Consider the following 27,104-nt stretch of genomic DNA (forward strand, 5'->3'; position numbering starts at 1 on the left):
CCAGGCAGCAGTTTTTTCTCAAGAGCCATTACTCCTCACCATGCTTAACAGGTGCTGTACACAATGTTGAAAGGGGAAAATAAAGCTGCTTTGACCTTTAGCCAGTTGCTCAATAGGATATATTGTAGGCAAAAAAAAAAAAAAAAAAAAAAAAAAGTTTAAAGTGCACTCAGTAATAATTTAATTCACTGTTTGAGTGGAAATTGTCTCTGAACACACTGAACAAGTTGAGTGGGACAGAGAAAGGGAATGACCAAACATAAAAGCAACCAACCCTTCAGTTCTAGGAATGGATCCCAGAAGAATTCAGAGGAAGACACACAAGTTGCTCCTCAAAAACTTGCAGAACTGGAAACACATGAGTGGCCTTTTTCTCTTATTTGCCCCTCCTTGCACTTCACCAACAGTGCTTCTCTGTGGTTATGATGTGTCTTTGTCAGATCCTGGGTCACGGCATATGTTTGCTTTGTAGCTGAGAGGGCTACGAAGCAGTGGGAGCAGTATTAACCCATCCTCTTCCCTACAGCAGGGAGAGACACTGCACACCTCATGAGTGTGTCTCTGTGCGCCTTCCTAGCGCACAAAAGGCAGTTCCTCTTCCCTTGCCTGCAGCAGTAACCTGTCTCCCATCAGAAAATGCTAGTGCTCACTTCCCTTACGCAGTGTCACACAGAGCTACCCAAGTGCAAGCTGCGGCCTTGCCAGGGCGCAACCGCCGGGTTATCAGGGAGAAGGAACACGGGTACTAAACATCTCGGTATCATTGAGGTGTCAAGGTTATCTGGAAAAAAAAAGAAAAAAATTGAAAAAAAAAAGAAAAAAAAAGGCAACAAAGTGTAACCACAAACTTTGCAAACCACATTAAAAAATAACTACAAATGAAATGATATAAAGAGGAGGAGAAAAAAAAAAAAAACACACACAAAAAAAACACAACTTTCTCCTGCAACTTAACCTAAAGCAGCAAGATACCTTATGGTACCTGGTAACACATGAAAGCCCCCAAAAGAAGCTGAACTCATGTTAATAAAGTCTCCATGTGAATAGTCCATGTTCACAGTGATTTTAATAGTACAGCTTCTGAATCTTACACTGTCATAGCTGACATTAAAAGACTGTAATTCCTTTATTTGCTACAAATATAAATTATACCTGGATTTTCTTTTTTTCATTTGAGAATAAAAAAGTACCATGTATTCAATTTTCCAAAGTCAGGATCACAAGGAGATAGGCGATAGTCATGTGAAAGCAGTATACGGTACATAAACAGATAGTTTACATGCAACGTTAAACGGCGCGTCATTAAAAGGACGACTCCTGCAAGACTGATCGAATGATTGTCACTACCAATGGCACCAACACGCACTGTGTCTTCAGAGCCCTTTGAAACAGGCAAATCTTGTTCCATAATTTCCACTCATTCTCGTTTTCCTAATTAGAGTTTCCCAGAAACCTTTAATGTTCAGCAGATTTATTATTTTCATATACCATTTTAGTCCATTTATTTTTTTAAACTTCTCTAGCAAATCTAAGCGCTTCTTACTCTTCAGATCGCTACAGAGAACAGTCCCTCCCTTTCCCTACACCACATAGGTCGTTCAGGCACAGCAACCAGATTTTGTCCTTTTTGCTGGTTTGTAATCAGTGATGTCTACAGTTTGCTGTGGCCCCTCAGCCTTCTGCCGTACAATTATTGGTACTACCATCTCAAAGACAGTTTCAAAGAGGTAGTCCACCTTATATCCCGTTTTTGCACTGGTCTCAAAGCACATTTTCTCAGCTGCTGGAACATCCTTCTCATCCAGCATCTTGTATTTCAGTATCTTTTTATAGAGCGCAATTGCATCCTCTGCACGGACTTGTTTTCGCACCTTGGTAGAGCCACCACTGGCAAGGGGCTTTTCAGGTCTGTTTTCCTCCTCCGTTTCGGGTGATAAAGCACAGTCATCAGTGAGGTCAACTTTATTTCCAACAATAGCAAAAATGCAGTCAGCACTTGCAGTGTCCGTCAGTGCCAAGAATCTGTCTTCCAGCTCCGTCAGGGTCTGGAGGCTGTTTACATCGTACGTGAGGATCACAGCAGCTGCTCCGCGGCAGTACATAGAGCCAAGGCCGTGGAACTGCTCCCGTCCTGGCAAAGGTTTAAAAGCAAAACAAACCAAAAATAAAAGTTAGTGCACCAGAAGTCACATTGTTAATGGAGTAAAGGAGCTAAAGAACTTTTAGGCGAGTTTTATGATTTGGATGCAGCGCTCGAGGTGAAAATTCGGGATTTATAATGTGGGATTTATACCACGTTCAGATCTTGTTTCTGGTTTTCTTTAAGAATGCAACAGGGCCCCAGAACAGCCAAGCTCACTGCATGCTGAGTTTTAGAGCAGGGAGTCGGCAGAGATGAATGACTGAGCAAGTGTGGCAACATTCACAGCTAGGGTGAGGGAAAGCATGTTATATTTCATTTATGCCATATGAACTACTACCCTGCTTGCATCAACAGATAGCCCTTTCCACCTGTCTAACCATTCACAAACAAAAACTAAGTTCCATTGTTTCAAACTTCACTAAAATTTATAGTTGCATAAAAGCAGTACACAATTTCTAAGTAAATCCAGTTGAGAAACCCTGGCTCAAAGTCAGCAACCCACTTCTTTCTAGATTTTGAAGGATTTAGTGAGCAATTTATACTTTTAGTACATGTTCGCAGTTCTCAGGGTACATTGGCTTTACAGGAAAGGATATCTTTTCCTTTAATAATGCCATATAAATCCTGTACTGCTAGGTGTCTGCCTCACCATAAATAACACTGAAAAATATTAAACACACAATGGAGAAACCTAACTTCATTTTAACAGTAATTTATCTTTTCATGAAACTGCTCTGCCTATCACACAACCACCAACTAATTATAAAACATTTCCTCCTGCTCATCATTCAATGAATCTCTAACAGCAGCACTTCCACCAAAGCCCTGATGATCTTTAAATTTTGCTTCTTAGAATACAAAATTTACCCTTCTTAAAGTTCTGTGATGGAAACCATCTTCCAAGAGAGCACAGGAAATAAGACAGAAGAAAGGGCAAGCTTCCTGCTGAGAGGAAAATACTTTCCTAAGAACATGACTTCCGAAGAAGAAAGAATGATGTGACCCCAACCATACTCTCAAACATTTCATCATCATTTATCAGATCTTTCATACAATCTCCACACACATGGCCTCTATTTCTGGAAACTATAGAAGTGATCTGGTTACATTATTTTTTTGCACAGGTGCACAAACTACCAAAAGTTACAGTACCATGAAATCCTTGTAAATGACTATTTGGAATATGTGCAATGTTACTCCACATGTGGACATGTGGAATAATAAAGATGGAATAAATTCATGCTGAAAAAATACAGGTTTCTGTATTATGGGAGCAACACATCAGCACACATGAGCAAACACACAATGACAGCTAACTTAGAGACTTATCTCCAATCTGTGAGAAAATATATATATAAATATAAAATATTTATATATAAAAATATAGGTATTGACTCACTGTAGACAGTCTTTTGAAAACCATCAGCACACTTCTCAGTGTCAGTCAGAAGAGACCAGAAGTATTCATAGTTGTTAGTAAAAACAAAATGGAAAACATTAAGCCACAGCTTGCTGCTTCTTGAGAACTGTGTGAAATTCTGACAAAGAAATACATTTGAAAAGGAACATAGCACAGAGTACAATATAAAGAGGTATAAAGTAAGGTGAAGAGGATGCTCAGAAATATGAAAGACTTTTGCACAAGGAAAGATTCTAGTACCTCTAGGGCTAGTGAGAAGCTGATTGGAAAAAAAGGGTACAAGACAGAAGCCTAAAAATTCATACCTAGTACAGAGAAAGTAACCAAAAAACAGTTATTTACTCTTTCTTGTAACACAGAAAATGAGGATAATATATCAAAAATCATGCATGGGGTTAATTTTTATTTTCTGTACACCATGAATACTTGTAGTATGGCAATCAGCGTTACAAGATGTTAAGTCGGTCAAAAGTTCACGGAATGGAGTTCAGAAAAGCAACGTTATGGAAAACTGCATCTGTGCTATTTTATATGTACTCTGATTCATTTTCCTCCAGCAAAACAAATTCTTTAAGCAGGGATGTGGAAGGCAGGAAAAAGGGGAAAAGAACAAAGCTAACGAAAACAAGGTATCCCCTGACTCAGAGTCAGGGCAGATTGGGAGAAAGGGGAGGGGGAAGAGTGCTGTTTTTACACTTTTGCTTAAATCTAATGTTCAAAGTTGTGCTTTCAGCTGCACTGAAAGTCCCTACAGTCTGAAAGGCATTTTCTGTCATGACCCAGTTTGTTTTCATCAGAATTCTTTAGTATATTGTGGTCTGGAAGCCACAATGGAACATATATTCTGCACAATTCTCCCGCTTCAGATGCCGAAGCCATAAAATCCAGCCCCCAAAATAATTTACTGCAGAAACCAAATGTTAGAACAATACTAGTACTTGTTTAATGGAATTTGGATGCTAATTTAATCAGTTCCCTTGCACAGCATAATACAAACCAGGACACTCACATCCTACCTACAAACTGTCTACTCTACAATTTATACATTGTTGGAAAGAAGAAAAAAAGAAAAAAACACTGGGGAGGAATTTGAATAAAGAATTAATTATATCAGAGGAATTATGAATAGTCTCTCATCCTTACTTCAAAACATGCAAAAAAAGCATTATTTATTGTTGGCTGCACAGTCTTCTTATACAGACCACTTATAGCAATTAAGAGCTGGAACAATCCTGGTTGTAGGGAAAAATAAAATCAAAACCATGCAAATAATCTAAGTTAATATCTTGCCTGTTTGCTAGGGTGACAGGCAAAAACATATCAGGTATTACTGTGAAAAAAAATATTACAAGATGACTGCCATCCCCTTCTTACGACCAGTTATTCCTTCTTCTCTGGTCCTAGGCCAATCACATGCCTTTTTCCACTGTTGGCTAAATTATATAGTAAGCCCTAAATCCAAAGAATTAAACAATTCCACCCTTTCAAAAAGAAAGGGAACATGCAATAGAGGCAAAAAATGCAAGACCTGAATCAACTACAGAGACATAAGATAAAGGAAATTCTCAAAGCCAAACTATCAAGCCCAGTTTCCATTCCCTTTTCATCTCTGTATTATGCTCTATTTGAAACAACTCCACACCCCTCCAGCCCTGCCACTGCCTGCAACATTCACCATTCCCAAGGGCTCCCATTAGCTCCTCAAAGGCTCCTCCAGCAGGAATATGAATTCTTGAGAGAGATGTCACCCATCCTGGACAGGGCAGCCAACAGGCCTTCTCAAAATCCTTTCATGGCCTGCCAGGCGAAACAAATATGGAGCCATATGGACCTCAGCACTATAAAGTTTTTAAGAAATCCAAAGGTGAACCAAGTAGTCAGCCCTGTAAGAAGCACATCTGATAAATGAGCAAGGTGTCCCTGCTTGAGCAGGGGGGTTGGACTAGATAATCTCTAGAGGTCCCTTCTGACCTCAGCCACAGCTCTCTGCTGCGAGGCCGTGGAGCTCGTGAACGTTTTAACAGCAATGGGAGTAGAGCCCCACGCAGGCTCCCCCGGCCCTTCTCCGCTCCTACAGCACAGGCTGTGGGACCTGCTACGTAGCCACGATGCCAAACATCCCTCCCAACCTGCTTCTTGGAGCAATTCCTGCCCTCCATCCCCAGAAGAAGGTACTCAAAGAAACCTACTCAGTTGCCCAAATAAGGCTGCTCAATGCTTAGGAGAACAAGAAATGTTCAGATTTGAATCTCTTCCCTCTCCCCCAACTCTTCAAAGGCTTTCCCTGCATCTGAAGTAGTAGCACTGCTTCCCACACATACACACTTTCAAGAAATCCTCTACAGGAAGAACAGGTTTGAAGCGTCTCAATACCGAGAATAGACAAAAATGCAGAACAGACTCTTTACGCCTTGAGGGAATAAAATGTTGCAGATGCTAAAGCGATAAAAAACCTCTTCCAGAAAACACTGGAGGAGAAACGTTGTTTGAAAGAGGATCTAAAGTTTGAAAGGGGACCTCGGATTCTAAAGTCATAGTAAGGAAAAGTATGTAAAGTAGAGAGAAAGAACCAAGTATTGTACTAAAGTAGGCAAGAGAACACCAAAATTGCCTAGAAAGCCCTAGAGATAGTCCCTACATAACAAGGTCTCTTCCAGGGCTTTTCACTGTGGTTTCAACAGGATTGTAATTTGAACAGGATTAGAGAAGAATTAACTGGAAGGGGAGCTATCAGCAAGGTTTTCCCTTCCATATTCTAATCTTATCTTCCAGAGTTGGAGCCCGAGCGCTTGCAGAGCAAGATGGGAATTGTGCCCTCGGAAGATAGCCAAAACAGGGAGGGGGGAAATGAAACCAAAATAGACACCCGTGACACAGCACTGAGAACAGCATTAAAACAGAGCTGTCCTGCAGTGAGATGAAGGCTGAAGAGGGAACTCCCGCTGGCGCGCCTTGCCCGGACAAGCAGGTACCAGCACCGCTCTAGTCACTCCGTCACCTCACTGTGAGCTCGCGCTGCAGTTCCTGTCGGGGTGAAGGAGAAGAAAGGGGACGTTTTGCAGGTCAGGGTGGCGTGGCTGCCTGTAATGAGCATTCACCACACGAGGCGGATGCGGGTTACTCCAGTGGGAACACCCAGGGGAGCACACGAGCAGTCTCGAAAGCAGCTCCCTGTTAAGAGGCAGCATTTCCCTCCGATTACAGGTAAAACAGTAAAACCATAATCCTTTAAAAGACATAGGGGGAAACCACGCAACTTGGAGGGGGAGATTTCTATTTGTGCAAGCAGACTAAGCCACCCGGCTGCCTATCAGAGAACAAGCAATAAAAGTCCTTGAAGGTTTCAGGAAAATTCCCCTCCCCACAGGTGAGTAGGGGCTTTAAAGCCCTGCCCTGACAAGGTCAACAGGCTTCTTCATTGCTTATTCAAGGCTGGTACTTACTCCTTCCTGAAGGCTTTATCCCACTTCCCTTGAAGTCGGGCACTAAATTAAGGAGGGCTGGCCTAGGCCTGCGGTTACTTGGGGATAAAAATAAAGCTCCCCACCCCAAAGGATTAAAACAGAGAGCATAAGAAGGAATTAGTGGAAAGAATGAAAACACTAGACCACTCAATTTTTTTTTATATACACCCAGAAGCTGTTTGAATTTAATGATTTCCTGATCCATAAGAAACGCCAACATTTGTTTTTGCTCCAAGGCAAAACTTCCTATAGAATAAAAGTGCTTGGAAGGAGAGAGTGGGGAAAAAAAAAAAAAGGCATGCCAAGAAAACACTGAATAACTAGAAAATATTTTTAAACTCCATCCTAGCCTTTCTTTAATATTGGACACACACAATGTTACAGTATAAAATACACTTGTGTATTTTGATGTTTCAGCATGCAACAGACCTCCGGCTCAACTGAAAAAATAAAATAATAATCGAGAAGCTTATTTTATTTATGCTCATTACTCAGAGATGAATCACCACTGGAGGTGCCTGACTGTGCCACACCGTGCTGCTCTTCAGGAGTTTGTGAGGCAGTTATTGAAGCGGGGACGCCTTGGCAAAAGCTGCAACACAAACATCGGAGAGCACTGATCTTATTACCCAAAGGGCTTCCCTTTCAACTCGAAGTAGAAAGAGTAGCGCATGGAAGAAGAAAACCACCACCGCCTCATGGGCCAAGCCATGGGAGAACAAAGGAGCGCTCTGGAGCACGCCTCTCTGAAGAAAAACCTTCAAAACCCGTCGTGAGAGCAGCCTCAAGGCAAGATGCAATTCAGACAAGCCTAGTCTACTTCCAAAAGCAACTCGCGCTCAGTCTCCAAGCCAAGAATCTCCACCTCACCTCAGAAGATTTACATGGAAAAAGAGATCGTCTCTCCCTGAAATCTACGCATTTTTGACTTAAAGAGCAAATACTTTGAGTTCTGAAGGAGTCAGAGACTCCCCAGACCCCCTAAACTTCCCCACTCCACAAACATGAATTATTTTAGGCTTATAAATTTCCTTCAGTTCAGAGGGAGCGACCTCTCACTTAGCTAAGACAGGAAACCATGACCAAACTGAGCACCATCCTTCAGTGTGCTGAAATTATCACACACACAATGGCACAGCTTCCTGTCACCTCCCTTTAACCAATACTTTATTTGAACGCACACAAAACACACACACACACCCCCCACCACACCAAGACTAGAAAGGCTAGAACTTAGCATAACATTTCTTTACAAATTACTTAAATTCCCTACAGTCAGATCTGAGGGTAGGAAAAACACTTCAAAACACCCTTTTAATAAAACAAAAATTAACACACAACTTTAGCCTGTAAAGCACCTAATTTAAACCACTGACATCACTCAAAAGCACCACCAAGGTGTAGCTATGTTCCTCCTTACACACACACACAGGTGCGCTGTCTATCATAGAGGATGCTTCTAGCTCGTGTCCAAAGTTACCAAGCTTCAAGCCTGACGGCTTTTAGAGGTTTACACCACTGCTTTTATTTACGTTAAGGAGCTACACTCATCAGTCCTCCTCCTTCGCTAGAGGCCAGCATTGAGGAAGGTCCCATACTCAGGACATGTGTTGCAAGCATATGAATAACATCACATAAAAAGAGAACACAATAGTCAAATGGAGACAAGTCCCAAATTCCACCAAACAAGCGATATATTGAAACAATCCATCACCCACAAGAAAGCCTTACTAACCATACATACTTAAACAGGAGATACTTTCTAACAGATGCAATTCAAGCACATTTGAATTAATTGCAGGTCTCTCACAGTAAGTTAAGTGCATTATTATAATGGAGGATTGAAATGTTATTTTCCTGATCTCTAAATGGCATTAGGTCATATTGATAAAACCTAGGCTCCATAGACATGAAGAAATCCTATACAACAGACTAGTACATACAAAATAGCATCCCACCAAATACCATAACCAAAATCAGGTCTGTTAAATTGAATATGAAAAATCTGATAATTTTATTCATGAAAACCCAACTAGTTACATAAATGGGGAAAAGAATGGTTTTGATAAATCATGAAATGCTTTGGGATCATAATCCCAAATTTATGCTGGTTGTACCTTCTGTGTAAACAAAGGTATTAGAAGAGACACTTTTGAGATGTCTGCTAAACTAGAATCCGTGATCCAGCACTGTCTGGGGTACGTAACATAGGCAAACTTTGCTATTAAGAAATGTAAATCTTGGGAGAAATCAAAAAGAAGAAAAATACAGTGAAGTCTAACTGAATGCCCTCTTCAAAAGATTAATTCTCAAAAGCAAATTTTAAAAAGTAAATCATAAATCTTATCTACTATTTATATAACTTTTTCCCTTGCAAGTTGTGCCCACATATTTAACAGATATTAATATATGCTCTATGGAAAAAGACGAGAAGCTATAATAGGATACGGAAAAAGATGGATGGATGGAACAATTAGCTTAACCAAACACCAAGGGCTATTATTGGGGCTTTATCTTTAATGTAATACGTGAAGGGAAAAAATAAAACTTGCCTTTTATTCCCAGTCCTTTAAATAACAAAAGCAAAACCCCTTCAAGCATCTCTACAAGCAATTCACATTCTGCCAACAGTGCCTGGAAGGCTACCCCACACCAGGAACTACAATCTTTCATTAAAAAATGGGTCATTTTTACTTCCCTTGCTCTAGTTAGGGCTCTAAGAGCCCGAGTCACATACTTCTGTCCTCTACTATGTTTCAGAAAAATATGGAAACAAATATAGGAAGCAAGAGTAAGGTTTGAAAAGAACAAATTATTAAAAGAAAGACGAGCTATAGGAAAAAAAAACACACACACATAATCTAAGAAGTTTTGTTCATTCCACTTATTCTAATACAAAGACAGCATACGATTGAGTTGCAATACCACCAATCCTGGCTGCGAGTCCATTCAGAATCTTTACAAAAAGGAACCACTGGAAGATACGTTAGGTTGGAAAGTGTCTGAAATAAACAAAAGAGCCATTATTGGTGGAAATTAAAAAAAAAAAAAAAAAAAAAAAACAACAGTACTCTGTATACCTAAGAATATTAATACATTTAACAAAATAAATCTTATCCTACTTCTACCTCTTCCTCTTAAAATAAAATAGCTAAGCTATAAATAACTGGCACTTCATAAATAAGGTTTGCAGGACATGTTTCAGCAGGGACCATCAAATTAGAAGTAGGTAAAGCATTTTGTCCTAAAATCCAAGCCACTTCATCTATCTTTTAAAAGAAGAGCCTTCCCTTAAAAAGGGGATTAATATTTTTTCTAAAAATAATAGTTTCTAGATTCAAGTTTATTTCTAGTTACAGCTTTCCCCCCAAAAAAAGTAATATAAGCTGCAAATTGAAATGAATGATAGTAGTAACTGTCATTAGATTTGTTTCTCCTTTTATGTTTTTCATCAATAATAATTAAAAAAAGTGTTCACAATTATATTTTGGCTCTGTTTTTTGTTTTTTTTTTGCTAAATACATCCAGAGCAATTATTGAACAGCCCTTCCAAGACAGCCCAAAGAGACTGGGAAAATAATCATGTGTGTCACCATACAGCTTTCCCTTGCCAAATTGCGACTCTGCCGCTTGGTAACTGACTTTTTAATGCTAGATATACAGACACCAATTCAATTAACATTCAGAAAAAGCAAGATTCCTATGAAACAATTCATCCAAAGAAGTTCACTGCAATGGTACTTCTACTGCCTGTCAGGCAGGAGCAGCAGCCAACTGAACACTTGTTTGAAAAAAATCACAGAATGGTTGAGGTTGGAAGGGACCTCTAGAGATCATCTAGTCCAATCCCCTGCTCCAGCAGGGACATCTAGAGCACGTGGCACAGGGTGGCATCCAGGTGGGTTTTGAAGATCTCCAGAGAAGGAGACTCCACAGCCTCTCTGGGCAGCCTGTTCCAGGGCTCTGTCACCCTTACAGTAAAGAAGTTCTTCCTCACGTGGAGATGGAAATTCCTGTGTTTCAACTTGTGCCGGGGCAGCGGGGGCCCAGAGCAGCACAACCACGCACCAAACTCCATAGGACACGGTTAATGATCTGCAAGATCCTCTGAGCTTTATCTGAAGCTGGGATGCTTTTTCTTCAGCAAAAGGGTACCCACCCAAGTCAGCTTAATAAAAATATCAAAATAGATTATAACATGATTGCTTGAGGGGCTTGAGGGAATGGGATTTTTTAAGTTAAGGGGGATTTTTTCTTAACTCAGATGCAAAAAAAAAAAAAAAAAAAAAAAAAAAAAAAAAAAAAAGGATTTCTTTATAGACACAAATTGATAGAAACTCCAAAATAAATTTTTGGTCATCAAATTTTTCTTTTGTGCTAAAGATATCACTCAAGACAGGCAGACGTAAATCACTTCTTTAAAAAAGCAGGAACTGAACCAAGGTTCAGCTAAAAATTTGCTGTGCTTGTTCAACAGTCAACAGTGTGTGATAGTTCACAGAGAAATGTGATTTTTAAGCAGAGTTTTCACTTTTTAAAAGCAGCACATGCCTGGCAGCTCATCTTGTATTGGTGCAGATCCATCCCCATTGCCGCAGCCCTTAGAGTATGCAGAGTCAGAGCAGGATCAAACAAGCTGATCGTTGCAGACAAATTCTCTCACCCAGGCTTCAAATAGAGCAAACATCAAATAGAGCACTTATCTTTTCCAATTCTGCACTACTGAATTGCAAACTAGTTCAAATAGTCGCAGAGACATCTTTCATTCAGCTCCTACAAACAGTTACTCAATTTTCATTCCATAACTGGCAATGGAGACTTCCACCTACCCATTCAAGGACAGTCCTGTTGGACACTCATGGAAAGGAGATTGTGTCACTTAACTTCCTTTTTGTTAGGCCAAAGAAATATGTTTTTCTATACTCAAATTCTTTGGCAGATACTCCTAACCTTCCAACCATATCATAACCTTCCAACCCACTGGAACAAGCTGCCCAGAGAGGTTATGGAGTCTCCTTCTCTGGAGATCTTCAAAACCCCCTTGGACGCAGTCCTGTGCCACGTGCTCTAGGTGACCCTGCGTGAGCAGGGGGGTTGGACCAGATGATCTCTGGAGGTCCCTTCCAACCTTAAGCATTCTATGATTCTATGATATTATGCCCAATGACACAAGGCATTACATGGATGAATGTACCTAACCACATTATCCGGCATGCGTTTTGCCAACAAAAACTTTGAGTAGACCTACAAAAAATATATATACTTACAGTTAAAGATCCCACTGACCACTCCCACCATGCTGAATGCCTTTTTCATTTAGTGAGGCAAGACTTGCTTTGATCCAAACCACCCGTTTTGTTTAGCTCTCTTGAGCTGCTTTGTTTGTTTTTAAGAGAAGGAAACAGGCCCAGAAGCTTCAAGCAGTTCACGGCATTTTAAGCTGTCTGAAAGCAGCAAAGCCCTTGCGTAAGAAAAACAGCATTGACCTTAGTCCTGTAGCCCCGCAAACACACCGAGTGTTTCTGCAACACTAACCACTGGTATTTACCTGTTCCTCTGTACAGCAGTGAGGTTTCAGAGGAAGAGGTTTTATCTAAGCATCAAAGTCTCACAAAAGAAGGAAGGGGACGTCAGATCTGCAAGATGTTATCATCTTGTCTAAGAGGGTTTTCTCTACCAGAACTTTAGCTGAAATCTGGCATAAGCACCATCCCTGCCAAAAACTGGATGTGGCCCAGAACTTGAGAATTAAATTAAGTTATACCTGTAACTAAAATAGGAGCAGAGGTGCAAGGATTTAGAAATTTAAGATTTAGAAAACTTTTTTTTTTTTGTAATCAGAATGTAAGCAGCAACATGAAATTCTTCTGCAGCTTTATGTTTGACAATTTTAAATGGCCACTTAAAAGGAAACTGTCATGTGGCAAATGGCTGTCCTTTTAAGGAAAGGAATTATTGGAACAAAATCTTTGTGGAATTTAAAAAAGAAAAAAAAAAGCGAAAACTTAGAATTTACTTTGGAAGAGTTAGACGACTAGTTACAGAGCTGTGTTTATGTCTATGCAGGGCACTCAATCCTAGGTGGAGCAAACAGCCCTCTGAACACCAACCCATTTCTTTGGAGAAAGTCACTTAACAGGAAGGGAATTCATCTTTTACACACACAGAGCTTTAAAGGAAACTTATTTCTCTTTCCACTAGTCGAAAACTAATACTTTTCCCTTAAATATACAGCTCTTTCCCACAAGAGAATTGGCAGGGATGATGATGACCCCACATCTACATGGGCAACTGCTAAGCAGAGGTTGTACCAGGCCCTCATCTACAGCCTTTAGAATCACTCCGACACCAGATTGTCAAAGCCCGTTTGCCTTCCCTCATGAAGTTTGCTCTTCAAACTCAGAATTTGGTCTTCGGCTTTGAACGAAACCTACAGCCTGGTTTAATTTAATGCCTTTTGAGGAGCTGTGAGGGGCCTGGTAGATCACACAGCACCTATTGGATGTGTCATATTGCTCAATGAGGAACCAGCAAGTTAATCTGGCTTCTAAGCAAACATTGATACAGGGGAGCGATTAAAAAGAGGGAAGGATAGGGCCCTGCTAGTTGATGGTGCCCTCCTGAACCAGTATGGGTACAACCCTTCTGAAACACTAAGGCCCCGCTTACCCTTCCTGCTCTCTGTGGAGAGAGGCAGCAAGTCCACGTCTGTCCATTCCCTCACAGATGAGAACATTTCCTGTTGCTTTTATCCATTTTTATTCCTATTTTAAGCTTACTTAGGGTTTTTGACTTCCTCATTAGATGTTTTGCTCGCATGTGAGATATCTGTTCAGAACTTTTTAAACCAAAGCTTCCTATAATTTTTTTTTTTTTTTTTTTTTGCAGAAGGGTAACTACACACACTCAGTGCAATACATCATACCAACATTATAACATTTTTTGAGCAAGAACACCATAAAATAATAACATCTTAAGTGACTGAAGCATTTTAAAGAAAAAAAAAGTTTTTACAGTTACTGAAAGAATACCCTCTGTGAATTATATTTTCAGGTGGAGAGTTTTGTATCTAACTGTAAACAAGATTAAACAGTCTAATTCATGACCTTTATTTTCATTTCTGTATCACCACTGCAACCACAAATAAGATATTTCTGCCTCCTAGTTCTCCCTCTTCAAATCCCTATCTGAGCACAGAAAACTAACCCACCAACATGGTCCTCTGCAGTCAAGCCCGTGGGCGAGTGCTGTCCCGCAGCTGACTCCCAGGGGCCTAGCAAAGTTCAGCTACGCACCAAAGAGCACAAATATCTGCATTGAACTCTCAAGAACAGCTATGGCAAGCACCAGTATAACCCAGCCACCAACACCAGTGAGCTGCCAGTGCCTATTTCCAGCTGCAGTGACACTGCTTGACCGCAACCCAAGATGCACCCAGACCTTGCTCAAGGCACCGCTCAACCCACAGGCTCTTTCAGGGATCCCTGCAGTCATTATACCAGAGGCCACAGTTTCTTCAGCCTTCGGGAATAAGCTGGGAAGAATTTTAGGGCAGTGCAATCAGGGATGAGAACACATCTTCCTGTCCTTCACCACGGCCAGAGACCTTCATGCTCCTCCACAACAGCACTGGGGCTTTATCTAGCACAGGGACTGCAGTCCTGTAACATATAGAAAGTGCCAGCTCTGCCCTGGAGGTACCGGCCATGGTTCCTGATGGAGCAACACTTCCAAAAATCTTTCAACCTACCAATACATTTCAAAGTTCGTTGGGAGTGAAAGACAGGAAGAGGAATGAAAAGATTTCAAAATTATCTAATCTTGCAAAAATCAGAAAGAAAGAAGTTAGCCCAACACAGCAACTGAATGCACCACTCTTCACCACTGAAGAAAAAACATGCCTTACAAAACACAGCATGCACATTCTGGGAAACCCCAGACCAGGCTTCACCAAAATTCTGGCAAGTCTTGGTGTAGCAAGTGACTTGCTGTACTGCACGTTTTAAAAATGAGAAGTGGCCCTTGCAAGCATAATGAATAATACAGAGACATCTGAAAAGCATTAGGAAGTTACATGCTATGAGATCAATAGAAGGCACTCATAGATGGCCTGCTACTGCAGACACTCGTTAAATGCCTCTTATTTTAGGTTAAACTATCAGGTGGTGAAATACAGCTCTGCTGTAATAGATAATATATGCTAGTTCCAGGTTGGAACCCTTAAACTGGTTTTTAAGCCAGTCATCATAAGGAATTTTAAGAAGATTAAAACCTTGCCAATTGAGTAGAAGTGAAGGTTATAGATGTAACAGACTCAATTATAAGAAAAAAAAAATCTTTTTAATTTTTGAAGGCAAACACACATTAATAACAAGGGACATAAATCTGGGATCACTTACTAGACAGATATCTTTAACGACTTGTTTTAATACCATTTTTTTTTAATGGGCAGATCCTCAACTAAGAATAACACACACAATTCATTCATCCATAATTTACCCTTAAGGAAATTACGACATCTTACCACTCGCCACAAGTTTCCAGTCAATTACAGTCTTCCCCACTCGTTGCCCCTGGACAGTTAGCTCTTTGCAAAAGCAGGACAAATTCCTAGTGATGCCCACTCGTTGCCCCTGGACAGTTAGCTCTTTGCAAAAGCAGGACAAATTCCTAGTGATGTGCGAGTTGCCTTTAGCGAGTTCCAAAAAGGGAAGATGGAGCCAAACGTACCTCAGCTTGCTGGTTTCCGTGGGGGACACTCCGTCATTCAGATCATTTAATCATGGGATGCGCGGCTCAGGGTTCAGAACTTGTACCAAGAGGAACACACGGCTTTTACGTTTCTAGCACTCGCTCTCCCTTTTAATTCTACTTTTGGCTTCTTTACGTGCAGTCCTAAGAGCATATTAGGATTCACCATTTGGAGGCCTTAATTTGAGGTTTAAAGAAATGCAAGCCACAAAACAGGCATGGTTAAAAAATGATCCTGTTTCATGAATGTTCCTTAACCTGACACAATGGGACTATCACAGAAAATCATGAAAAATTCCGTTTTGAACTTTGTATGCTGAATAAACTAAGAGGAGCAATCTCTTATCACTGCAGCATGTATCTCCATTCAGCTCATACACCGCAAGCAGAAGCTGCTTACTGGAAGGGGAACCAGCTACGGATCCCCATGCATTAAATCCTTGTCTTTCATAATTAAACAGGAGATGAGGCAACAGCTCTAGGTCAGAGTGAGGCAGCAGCTCTAGGTCAGAGTGCCCCACCACTCAGAAAGGGGACAGAAACTAATCTCACTTCCGCTATATTTCCAGGGTTTAAGTAATAAATATATATACACACACAAAAATAACATTAACAGGCTAATGTGGAAAGGGCATGCAATGCCAGAACAGGAAAGAAGATAAGGAGAAAACAGTAAGAATATGATACATATAGCTGTCTCCTGTGGGAAGAAGAGTGCTGATATCTTCAAGTGAGTCTTTGGTGTGTTTGTTCCTCCTGGCAAAACAAAGCAGCAAGCACCCTGGCTGGGGTGGAGTAGGCTGGGCCGGGAAAGCGGGGGAAAGAGCAGCTTGAGATGTTTGCAGGTTCAAAAAAACTAGAGATTTACTTCTTAAAAATAAGCAACAGGCTATAATGGGGTCTCAGAAAACTTCCATATCATTATACAAGATATTTTTAGTAAGTCTCACTTGCAGTGACCTAAGGGAAGTCATTTGATGTGATGAGCCCTGCTGTGAAGCCTGGAAGGTGACTCAGCTTCATTGCAGGGTGGGAGGGTTGGTTGTTTCTTGAAACATTTCTTCAGTTTCTGTCTGTACCCAAAAAGAGACAAGGACAGTAGGACAGCAGAAACAATAAATAATCAACAAACAAACAAAAACCCTCTAAACTAAATGTGCAGTTTTGTAAATCAAGAGCCGTATTTCTAACCTGGACAATTAATAGGAGAAGCAACACATCTGTACGTGCAGATCCCAGATGAAGGACAGAAACTAAACTCACTTTCACAGCATAAACCATTAAACTGCCCCCAGCTTAGTCCCAACAGCGAAGCAACTCACACAATGGGAGAGGGAAATGGGTCACGCTGAACCTTTGGCGAAAGGGTGGGTAGCAAGAACTCAAAATAAGGTCATCTCAACCAGGGCACAAAAATACTACTGCTATGAGAAAGACCAAGATAGATCTAGTGTACTAGATAGAGGAAAAAAAAGGGGGGGAAGTTCAAAAACAATTTTCTTTTTAGTTTGTATGTAAAGCATTACATAAATTAAAGCATAAATTAAAGTTTACATAGGACCCTAGACTGGCAGCAACCACAGATCTTCCATTCTTCCAGTTCTTTGACAGCCCATGTGAAGCTCTGCTGCCCAAGAGAGCGATAAATATACCCTGAAAGATTCACAAACACATTTGATAACATTGTTTTAAGAGGGAAGGGGGAAGATTAGAGAGGGAAGGGGGAAGATTAGAGAGAGAAAGAGTTAAAAAGAACTCATCTAGATTTGCTTCTTCAAATGGATTAACAGCACTGGATTAACCTTGCACGCTTAACAAATTGGATGTCCTGAAGGATGTTAGTCTGAACCTCCTGTGGTGAAGGCTGCCAAGTTACCTGTATTGATAGAGTTCATTCAAATTAAAAGGGGAAAAAAAAAATGTTCATTTCCTTTTTCCCCGCTCTGCTCTCAGCAGTTCCACTTCCATAAATGGAGCTTATGCAAGTCACCAAGTTCAAATCTCATTTCCTAGGCCTGCACATCTTTAATTACTCCATATTAATTTATAGTCAAGAAGGCAGTAGCAGGAAAATGAGTTTATCATAATTTTGATCAAATCCAAGGATGTTCTATCCCATATTCCTTATAAAGCAAGATAATCACTCAGGCTTGGGAGAAAAAACAGATTCTTTCTATTCTAAAATTTAAGAGCTCCAAACATATCACTGTCCATCACAGTTTCAATGTCTTTCTTTATGGATCCCCCAAAAATGGTTACTTATTTTAATGCTTTGCAATACCACAATGTGATTCAGGCAGGAAATTACTAAGTTCACCTTCAGATTACTCAGAAAACATTGCCATGGGAAAAACTGCTTGGGCGCTCACATGGCTAATGGCTTCAACATGAGATGGCAGAAAATACTTGGGTCTCTTGAAGTAGTGAAGTTTGAGAAAGTTGCAGTTGCAAGTTAGAGGGAGAAAAAAAAAAAAAAACTCTTCTTGTGAAGCAGGCAACTTATTTATGTGATAAGCAGCAATTGCAACGAGAAGATACCCTAACTGGCCTGAGCATCAGGCGCAGTTTTGCCGAAGCGGGGCAGGCTGAGTCCAGCTATGTCACTTCTGCACCACAGCTGAAGATGAAACAAGAGGAGTACTCAGCATGCACGAGCCAACAAAGCAGTCACTGGAGAACTGCACGACTCAGAGCTACTTACCTACCCTGCATCTTTTGAAGGAAAGCGTGAAAGTTCAGTACACAGTCAATGGAAAAATACACCAAGATCCAGCTTGCTCAAGCCTAGGCACCTAAACACACAGTACTTATTTTAGGCAGCTATTTGTTTTCTGTTCTAGAATGTGCCTGGTGTCCCATGAACAACCAGAACCAGTGTCAACAAGAGTTACTCTGTACACATTCATCTTTGTGCTACAGATAACAAAGCTTTTTGTTGTCTTCCATAGCATTAATTATCCAGCTAGAAAGAGAATGATGTGGGGAAATAACCGGCCACACTTGCACACAAGCTGATGTTGAAAGGGTGGCCATTCCTCAGACAGCTCAAGTCTGCTTTTTGCAAATATTATACTCATTCTGAAGCGATCAGCAAGGCATTAGTGACTGCTTGTGTGCGCAGACACCTATTTAAGCCTTTGCAAGTACCCTACCAGGAGACTAATTTTACTGAGGTAAATAATCCGGTGTTTGACCATTCTGCAGTTTTCTGCATCAACATTTCCCTCCCTCACCTGGCTCCTGATCCACAAAGCAGCTGAACTTCCCTATGTTTGCAAATTTTATCAGCAACATCAAAACAAAGCATTTTGCTGCCCACTGTTTGATTAACTTGATCTCTTTACCGTGCCCCCCTCTCTTGCTCCATTTTCAACGTGGCCATAAAGCAGTCAGCACTTAAGCTAACCTTTCTGCTATCTGTTAATTAAATTTGGCAGAGGCATCTGGAGAACACACTTCTTCCTTCAGTAAGCCCAGAAGAGAAGATACGATGCCGAAGGCACAAATTCTTCATTACAAAGTTTCTCAGTTATCTCTTCAGCCTGGGATCTGGGGCTTTATCTCAGGGCTTTAAATTTGACACATTCACCCAGTTCAAGGATTTTTATGAACTCATTCATACCAGCCAAGCGAAAAAGAAAAATTTTCGCAGTAAAACGGAAACACACACTACAAGCCCAACTAACATATACTGTTGCTCTGCTTTTCCTCTGTCCACTGATATATACTTGAAATTTGTCAAAATTAACCCCCTCTCACAGCCTTTGGCGTCGTACTCTCAGACTCCAGACCTCGCCCCAAGCCAAAATTAGGAAGTAATTGGTAACCTTTGGTGACTGAAGGGCTACAGAGCACCTGAAGCTGCGAATTTCAGCCATGCCTTGAGGAACACAAGCACAGCCCTGAGCAGCTTCGGCCGGCTGCTACAGCCGAGACAGAGCCTCCCTTTGAATTGTCAAGAAATTCCCCACTTTGGCTAGAGCTGCGCCTTCCCTTTGCAGGCTATTATTAAATACCGCACAAAGCATGGATTTAGCGTGGGAGTTGAAATACAGAAGCTACCACGGAGGTTCATACACACCTGCCATGTAGCAAATACTCACAACGACATCGCTCGCCCTCCACATTCCAGTCTCTCCCGAAACGTCTGGTACCAAGATTACACGTGAGAAGCAAAATTCCTTCTTAAGAAAGTTAGTTACCCAGAGTTGAGCAAATAAAATGCACAAATTTTGTCTCCTGTTCCTTTCTGACGGTTCTAGTTTTTCCACCATTTCCTGTGAAAAGGGATCTCCATATTTTAACTACCTGTATGCACAAGAGCACTGTATTTGCCATCTTTGACTTTAACTATATATGTTTTTATTCTCGAGTTGTGAGGCACTAAAACCAGAAATTTCTCTAGACAATTCATTATTTAGTCATGCTTTAAAATCACCCCTCCCATCTTGCCCTTTTCAGAAAATGTCTGTTGCAGGAAGATCACCTAGCACACAACACTATGATTATGAGGACATTGGAAAGCTTTATCTTTATTCCTGCCTCTGAATCCCCTTTGCAGGCTGTAGACACAATGCTCACTGATAGCAAATGCACTTCAAGGGGTCAGTACCCACATCCAAGAGATCTTCCTAGGCACTCAACCATTCTGTTTCCTTAAGCCTCCCCTCTTGCATTTCCCTTTCAAGATATGGGGACCATGGCTGCACACAGCAGTCCCGGGGAAGCTGCACTGTTTGTGTACGAGGCACTGGTCCCCAGCTGCCACCGTTTTGCAGGCAGCAAGCACGAACCACCAATTCACAGAGGTCAGCATCATAGCCTGCATCATAACTTTCCCCAAGGCTAAAGGCAAAAAAATCGGAGGACCTTGCGGGCAAATAGCCTACGAGCTGTGACTCAGTTTGGAGGAAGACACACCATTTAGTCCATTTTTCATCTTCTACTTTGTTTCAACATGATGGAGGATGCGAGTTCCTTCTTGCCTGCAGCCAGATTGGAGATTATACAAAGGGTAACTAGTGACTCCAGGGCAGCAAGGAGACCAGCCTTCCCACTCATCTTCCAGGGCTGGGAAAGACTGGGTCCCTCCCCATCCCCCTTTTCCCCCCCAAGAAGGTGCTTTCCAGCAGAAAACACGTGCAGAAGGAAGTGCAAAATCACACGGAAGATTACTGAAGAAAACTCAAAAGGTGAAGTAATTAAAACCTACCTCAGGAAGAACTCTAATATCACTATGGGCCAGTACAATTAATAGCAATTAACACTCAGAGCACCAGTGCGGGTAGCTGCCTGCATGATTGCCAGTGAACCAGGGGATGCCAGAGGTCACAAACTGTGAACAATTTGCACGTGCCCACGAGCACCGACCCATCAGACCATCCACCACAAGAAGTGACAAAACAGGCTAAAAATGTAAGTGTTCACTGCACCCATCCCTGTGACTTGGGTCAGTAGCGTAAGGATTCTCCAGGACATGCTTATCATCCTCACGCCTACTAGCACCTCAAAGTCAAAAGTCACAGGAAAAAGGAAAGAAGTCAGAAGATGCAGAATAAAGGTGGGAAATGGGCTAAAATTATGAATTCACAACTGAATATCTATAGAAAGGAAAAAAAAAATCAAGCCTGTTCTTCCAAGGTCAGCTATCTGAAGTTGGGAGGAAGTGAAAGCAGCTGAGAAGTCTGCTTTCTTGATTAACCTTTATGTCTCCTCATTACCACACTGCATGGTGGCAAATTCAATAGCCAAACCTTAGGGTACTATTTCAGCATCACACAGCAAACTTTACAGAAGACTTTTCATTAATGTAACGGTCTGCTGCTTTGACACTAAGCCCACAACAGAGGGGACACCGACTGCTAGTAGCCAAAAAACCCTGGTGCTGGTGGCACAGCTCATTTGTAGGTGAACAAATGCCCAATAAAAGACTGGAATCTAACACACTTGCAAGTTCTTCCTCCTGAAATATAAAAGGAGGAGCCCAAAACACTGCCAGTGCCTCCGTAATTGCTGGCAGTGTGCAATGGTATCCCACGTTCAAAAGGAGGCCTAGGGGCCTCCAAACTAGAGGGCACGTTTGTGCTGCCAGAGATTAAAGGCTGTGTGTGAGCTCCGTGCTGGAGGCAACCAACACCCTGCGGGAAGCTGGAGTTTGTTCCATAGCTGCTCTCAGCATTGCCCAGGGTATATCTATACGTGGCTTGGACGTCCTTGAGTCTCCAAGCTTCGGTTCTTTGGAGTGAGAAGGTTCCTTTTGTTGATGATGCTGTTGCTTGTGTTCCTCAGTTCTGAAAAATACTACTTTAAACATAGTAGTAAGAGAGTCTATAAGCATTTGAATGTGCACTTTAGAAAACAGGCTGTCTATCCAGCAGACTAGTTCTTTTGAATATTCTAAAAGTTCACACTTCCTCTCTGTTTTGTACAGTTTAAGCACATGGAGTTTTTTAGTTCCTTTGAAATAGCTGAGCCAAATAGAAGACAAACAAACATCATTTGTGGAATCAGAATCCAAGGGACAAATAAAGAATTCTTCGCATTAAGAACAGAGGAGCAGCCACACTGGACCAGACACAAGACCATCATGTAGCCAGGTCTCTGACAATGGAGAAAACAGTCAAAAGCAGATATGGTCAGGAAGGAAAAAAGCTAAAAGCATGGCAAGCATATACGATATTTCCCCAAGTATTCTTCCATCTGTAGCTCATCTGTTTCCTTGAGTTGAACACAGTTACCAAATGACTTCTTCCACTATCTTCAGATGGGAAAACTATAAATGCTAAGTTATTTGAGCATTTCCAAAAAAAAAAAAAGTTACATCTGACACTTCTGTACTCCTCTTTTACAAGACTTGCAGGTAAGGTTTAGAGTAGATCAGGCAACTGATCTTTCCTAGATAAAGATAAGCATGAAAGTACAGGCGAGAGAGAGAAGCCCTACCCAGAGCAATTCATTTGTTCTGCAGACCTCAGTTGAATATTTAATGTGTGCATTTCTGTGATTTAGCAAATGGCAACAACATAGCAACACACATTCTAAGTATTCTGGCAAATTTAATTCTGGAAGAAAATATCTCTGGAAGAGATATTTTCAGTAACAGAGTGAGAAGTGATGCAAGATTTACAGACTGATGAGAAAGAGTGATGCATATTTTAAGTGATTCAGGGCATCAGGAATGAATTCGATATAGCAGTAACATCCTTACACAATTACTTTTGATCCATCACTACTACTGCAGCCACGCTCATCAGTCTTTGAAGTCTAATCCTGTAAAAACAAACCCTATTAAAGAAATGAAGTTTCATTGGCTTACATTGTTACAGCAAACTGTCTAACTCGTGTCAGACTAACGACTAACCACCCATTGAACAGGGGATACTGACACTATAGGCTTCTATAGAGATTACAGCGCTAAAACCAAAAAAAAAAAAAAAAGGCAAAGAGAAACAAAAATAAGTATACATTTACATGTTCAACACAGCATGAACAGAAAAAAATCCCAAAAGGACATGTATTGAAATTAAACGTGAGTAACTGCTCTTGTTTCTGGAACTAGTGTACTAGCTACATTCAAGCTTCTCCTCATTTTTAGTCCAAAACGTTCGAATTTCTGCATTTTACTAGTGTAAGGTGCTATTAGGGACACTACATATTTGTGTAGTAAAATGTGATGCATGAACTGTTTTTGCCATATGAGTGTGCTTGAGAATTTTTAGCCTCCTGGATGGCCATTTCTTTCTGTTTTTCTCTCACATCTCTGTGCACACAGCTATAAAAACATTCTCTCTCCCTTCGGTTATCCTAGAATTGCTTCATGAGAATTCGGCAATAAGCCATGCCAGGTTAATAAACAGACAGATGAGCTAAACTTTAAACTCCTTTTTACTACAAACTTCCAAAGCTTACTTGGCACCCTCCTGGTAGGGATATGACACCACGGAGAGATAACACCCCCAGACCAAGGATTCGCCTTCGCTCTGCAGGAGGGCAGGTTGAGACCACTCTAGAGGGGCTCTGCCTCTGAAAGGCGAGCGGGGGGACACCTCTCTCTATGCCACTGGCTTGCTGCAAACACCACTTTGGAAAGGCCGCTGCACAAAGCCTGCCCATGGTTAACCAGCAGTACGAGAGGCCCCAGCTAGGCGCTATGGGGCTATGAAGGCAGCACCTTCTAAACTGACCTGATCTCCAGGTGCCAGAGGGAACTCCACGTGCTACAGAGGCAACGAGCTCTGAACACACATGAAAGGAACGTCCTGATGAAGGTTACCTGGTACGTGTGTCACCTGGCGTATGGAGAACAAGACTTGGCATCACAAGAGAACCTAGGAGGCATCTAGAAAGCCACATAAAGCTGGAACTTGAGTCCTCGATTAACAGTGGATGAACTAGCACTGTAAGACTATTAAAATTTTGATTTTTTTTTTAAGTTTAAATATTGCAGAGAAATCCTGTGAAGGAGTTATTTTACACAAAATGGTAAAAAGGCAGAAGGCTGTGGAGGAAACAACTGAAGACCAACCTCACCAAGGTTCCTCTACTGAAACAGAGCCTGCCACTAGTCACCTACATGAGCCTGGTGTTCTAGAAACAAACAGCAACGACCACCAAAAAAATCCCCACATTCAAAAATGTCCATTATAGAAAGTTTACTTTTAAAGAAGTACCCCAAGGACATTGGTGGGGGGACTGCTAGGGAATATTTACCACAGTAACAGAACAAGTAGTACAAAAAGCAGTAACAAAATAGTCAAACTTTTTTCCCCATCCCCCTTCCTACCTTGCTTCCTTCCCCCACCCCTTGCATGACTTTTCAGCAGTTTTATTCCCCCTCTTCCTCCTTCTCAGTTCTTGGTTCAAAAAAGCCACTTTGGGCTAAATTGTGACACAAAGTGACACAGCGAGTGAACTTCCCTCCCAAACGTCACCGAAAGGAAAACGGGATATTACATGAAAGTGCAGCTCCCCAGATCTCGCAAAAATATATAATATGCATTCTTTATGTTGCCACTAAGGCAATGGCCATGTCTGCAGCGGCCAAAATTCTGCAGAGCATAAAAACAAGAAAAACACCGAGACAGGCATTTCCCCCAAGACCAGCTAAATAAGCAAGAACACTTGCAGTGCTCAGACATTTTTCGGGGTCATCTGGTCTTTGCCAAAGCAGAGCAAAACTTCCTGACCTAAACACCAAGAGCTGGATGTTCATATGATCAAAACCACAAGCCACATTCCCAGCCCATGCCCCTCCAACACCTCCAGCCCACGACTCCGAGCCACAAGCCGCACTCCCTCCCGGACCCGGGAGGCGCTGCCGACGGCGGCTCAGCGGAGCTGGGAATCGCTCCCGTGCTTTGGGACACAAGCAGCAGTCCCGCGTGGAAACAGTCTACAGGCCTTGCTCCTGCGCACATTAAATCCCTACGTGCAAGCTCTTAATTGCCACGGTGGAGCAAACAGCCACATCCAAGCTGTTGGAAAGCTGCAGGCACTCAGAAGTTGTGGTCTGACAGCACTGGTTACATATCGGACATTTGAAAACAGGCAGCAAGGAGTGACAAGCTGCGGTGAGCAGGAGCAACTAGAGAAGGTGCAATTTGTCTAAGTGCTTCCCGAAGTCTCCCCAGGCAAAGGAAAACAATCGGGCACCAGAGCCTTCCGCGTAAGACCAGGCTTTGCGAAGCCAGCCCAAAATACGAGACGAGCAAGTTCAAGGTCCCTTCTGACCCATCCAAACTAGGTTTCTCTTTAGACTGCTGCCAGGCCACTCGCCTCAGGCAACTTATTTCACAGCGAGGCTGAAGCAACGCGCCGAGCGGCGGCCGCGCGGGGAGGGCGCTGCTGCCGGCCGCACCGGGCAGCGCCCGCGGCCCCCCGTGCCCAAACGCGGGGCCGCCCGCAGCGAAGTGACTGCTCCCTCGCTCTTCTCAGCCAGCGGCTTCTACGTGAGGGCCAAGCCAGAACCGGGCAAAAGAAACAAGGACGGACGAGGCTGCCGCGCTGGGGCCGCCTGTGGCGGTGCCACAGCGGAGCCCCCCGGGGAGCCTCGGACGGGACCCGCCGCCCTTCGCGGGGCGGGACACGGCGCAGGGGAGCCGGTCCGGCCCGGGGGGGGTCTCACCTGCCGTGTCCCAGATGGAGATGTTGTAGGGCCCCCACTGCTTGAGGTAGAAGGCGCCGCCGACGGTGCTGACCGTGTCCTGGAAGCGCCGCTCCATGTAGCGGTGCAGCAGGGAGGTCTTGCCCACGTTCATGTCCCCCAGCAGCACCACCTTCCCGTCCGGCTTCTTCATCGCGCCGCTCCGGCCCGGCCCGGCCCGTCCTGCCGCCGCTCGGCGCGGAACCTCCCGCCCCCTCCGCCCGGCGGAGCCCCGGAAGCGGCGGCGGCCCCGGTGCCGCGGGCAGCGGCGACTTGGGGCCGCTCCGACGGGGAAGCGGCGCCGCCGCCGGCCCCGCCGCGCGCCCCGGCCCCGGCCCCGGCCCCGCTCCTCCCACCGGCCCGGCCCCCCCGCGGCACCGGGGCGGGAGCGGCGGCGCCGCGGCCCCCGCGGCACCGGGGCGGGAGCGCGGGGAAGGGGCCGGGGGCGGCGCGGAGGGACCGGGCGACGTGGCCGCCCCCGGGAGAAGCTGCCCCGGAGCGAGCGCGGCCCCGTGCGCGCGGCGGGGCTGCCCTCCCGCGAGTCCCCGGACCAGCTGCTCGAGCTCAACTTAATTCCAGCTCCGCCAGCATCAAAGTTGCATCCGTTTAAATTGCCCCGAGATAGAGCCTTTTTTTTTTTTTCTTTCCCCATGAATCTTATCCGTGCCAAAAGAGTTTTGGGAAAACATTTTTTTAACAGCATATAAAGTATTATGAGATGTTTTGATTTTGCTTACCTGCTAGAAAAAGATACAGTTCTCTAACAATAATTGTTTTTCAAGCCCCGTGCAGTTAATTTTGCTTATTCTGCTTTTACTGCCCAAAGGCTGAGGTGCTACAGTGCTCCCCACAGATGGATAATTTCACCTAGGAATTAGATAGGCTCTGAAGAACAAAGTTTTGAACATACTTGAAGAGAGTTGTTGGTTTTTTTCTTTTACAATAAACTCCAAGATAATAGTGAATATGATTCAGGGCTGCACAAAGTACTATGTGGTGGATTTTTGTTTCACTTTAATAATTATATGGCACTATTTGGCTCTGGAGTATGTAGTTTTTCCCTGTCTCCTGCTTCCTGCCTGGATTCCATCAATCCCAGAGTTGGGAAAGAGAAACTTGCTGAATCAAAATGCTTCGGTTTGCTAGTGCAGTGCAAGTAGGCTTCCCCCGAAGGCCTAACATGGA

General features: G+C 42.9%; 1 protein-coding gene across 1 annotated transcript; it reads right to left on the minus strand.

The window, feature by feature from the left end:
- Positions 1–1,524: 1,524 nt before the first annotated feature.
- Positions 1,525–26,097, minus strand: RAB20 (RAB20, member RAS oncogene family). Its single transcript, XM_088538568.1, has 2 exons — positions 25,902–26,097; positions 1,525–2,131 (listed from the first exon to the last, which is right to left on the minus strand). The coding sequence occupies exons 1-2, from the start codon at positions 26,071–26,073 to the stop codon at positions 1,599–1,601; spliced, it is 705 nt and encodes a 234-aa protein (XP_088394694.1). The 5' UTR covers positions 26,074–26,097; the 3' UTR covers positions 1,525–1,598.
- Between the last annotated feature and the right edge of the window lie 1,007 nt (positions 26,098–27,104).

Source organism: Tinamus guttatus, unplaced genomic scaffold (assembly GCF_059628265.1).
Source record: "Tinamus guttatus ecotype Peru unplaced genomic scaffold, ASM5962826v1 Tinamus_guttatus_pri_ptg000047l, whole genome shotgun sequence".
NCBI classification, from domain to species: domain Eukaryota; kingdom Metazoa; phylum Chordata; class Aves; order Tinamiformes; family Tinamidae; genus Tinamus; species Tinamus guttatus.

Excerpts from the sequence above, each read along its gene's own strand:
- RAB20 (XM_088538568.1), bottom strand. The coding sequence starts at position 26,073 with ATGAAGAAGCCGGACGGGAAGGTGGTGCTGCTGGGGGACATGAACGTG. Across the intron at positions 2,132-25,901 it reads CTCCATCTGGGACACGGCAG|GACGGGAGCAGTTCCACGGC; the intron begins GTGAGACCCCCC and ends AACCTTTGCCAG.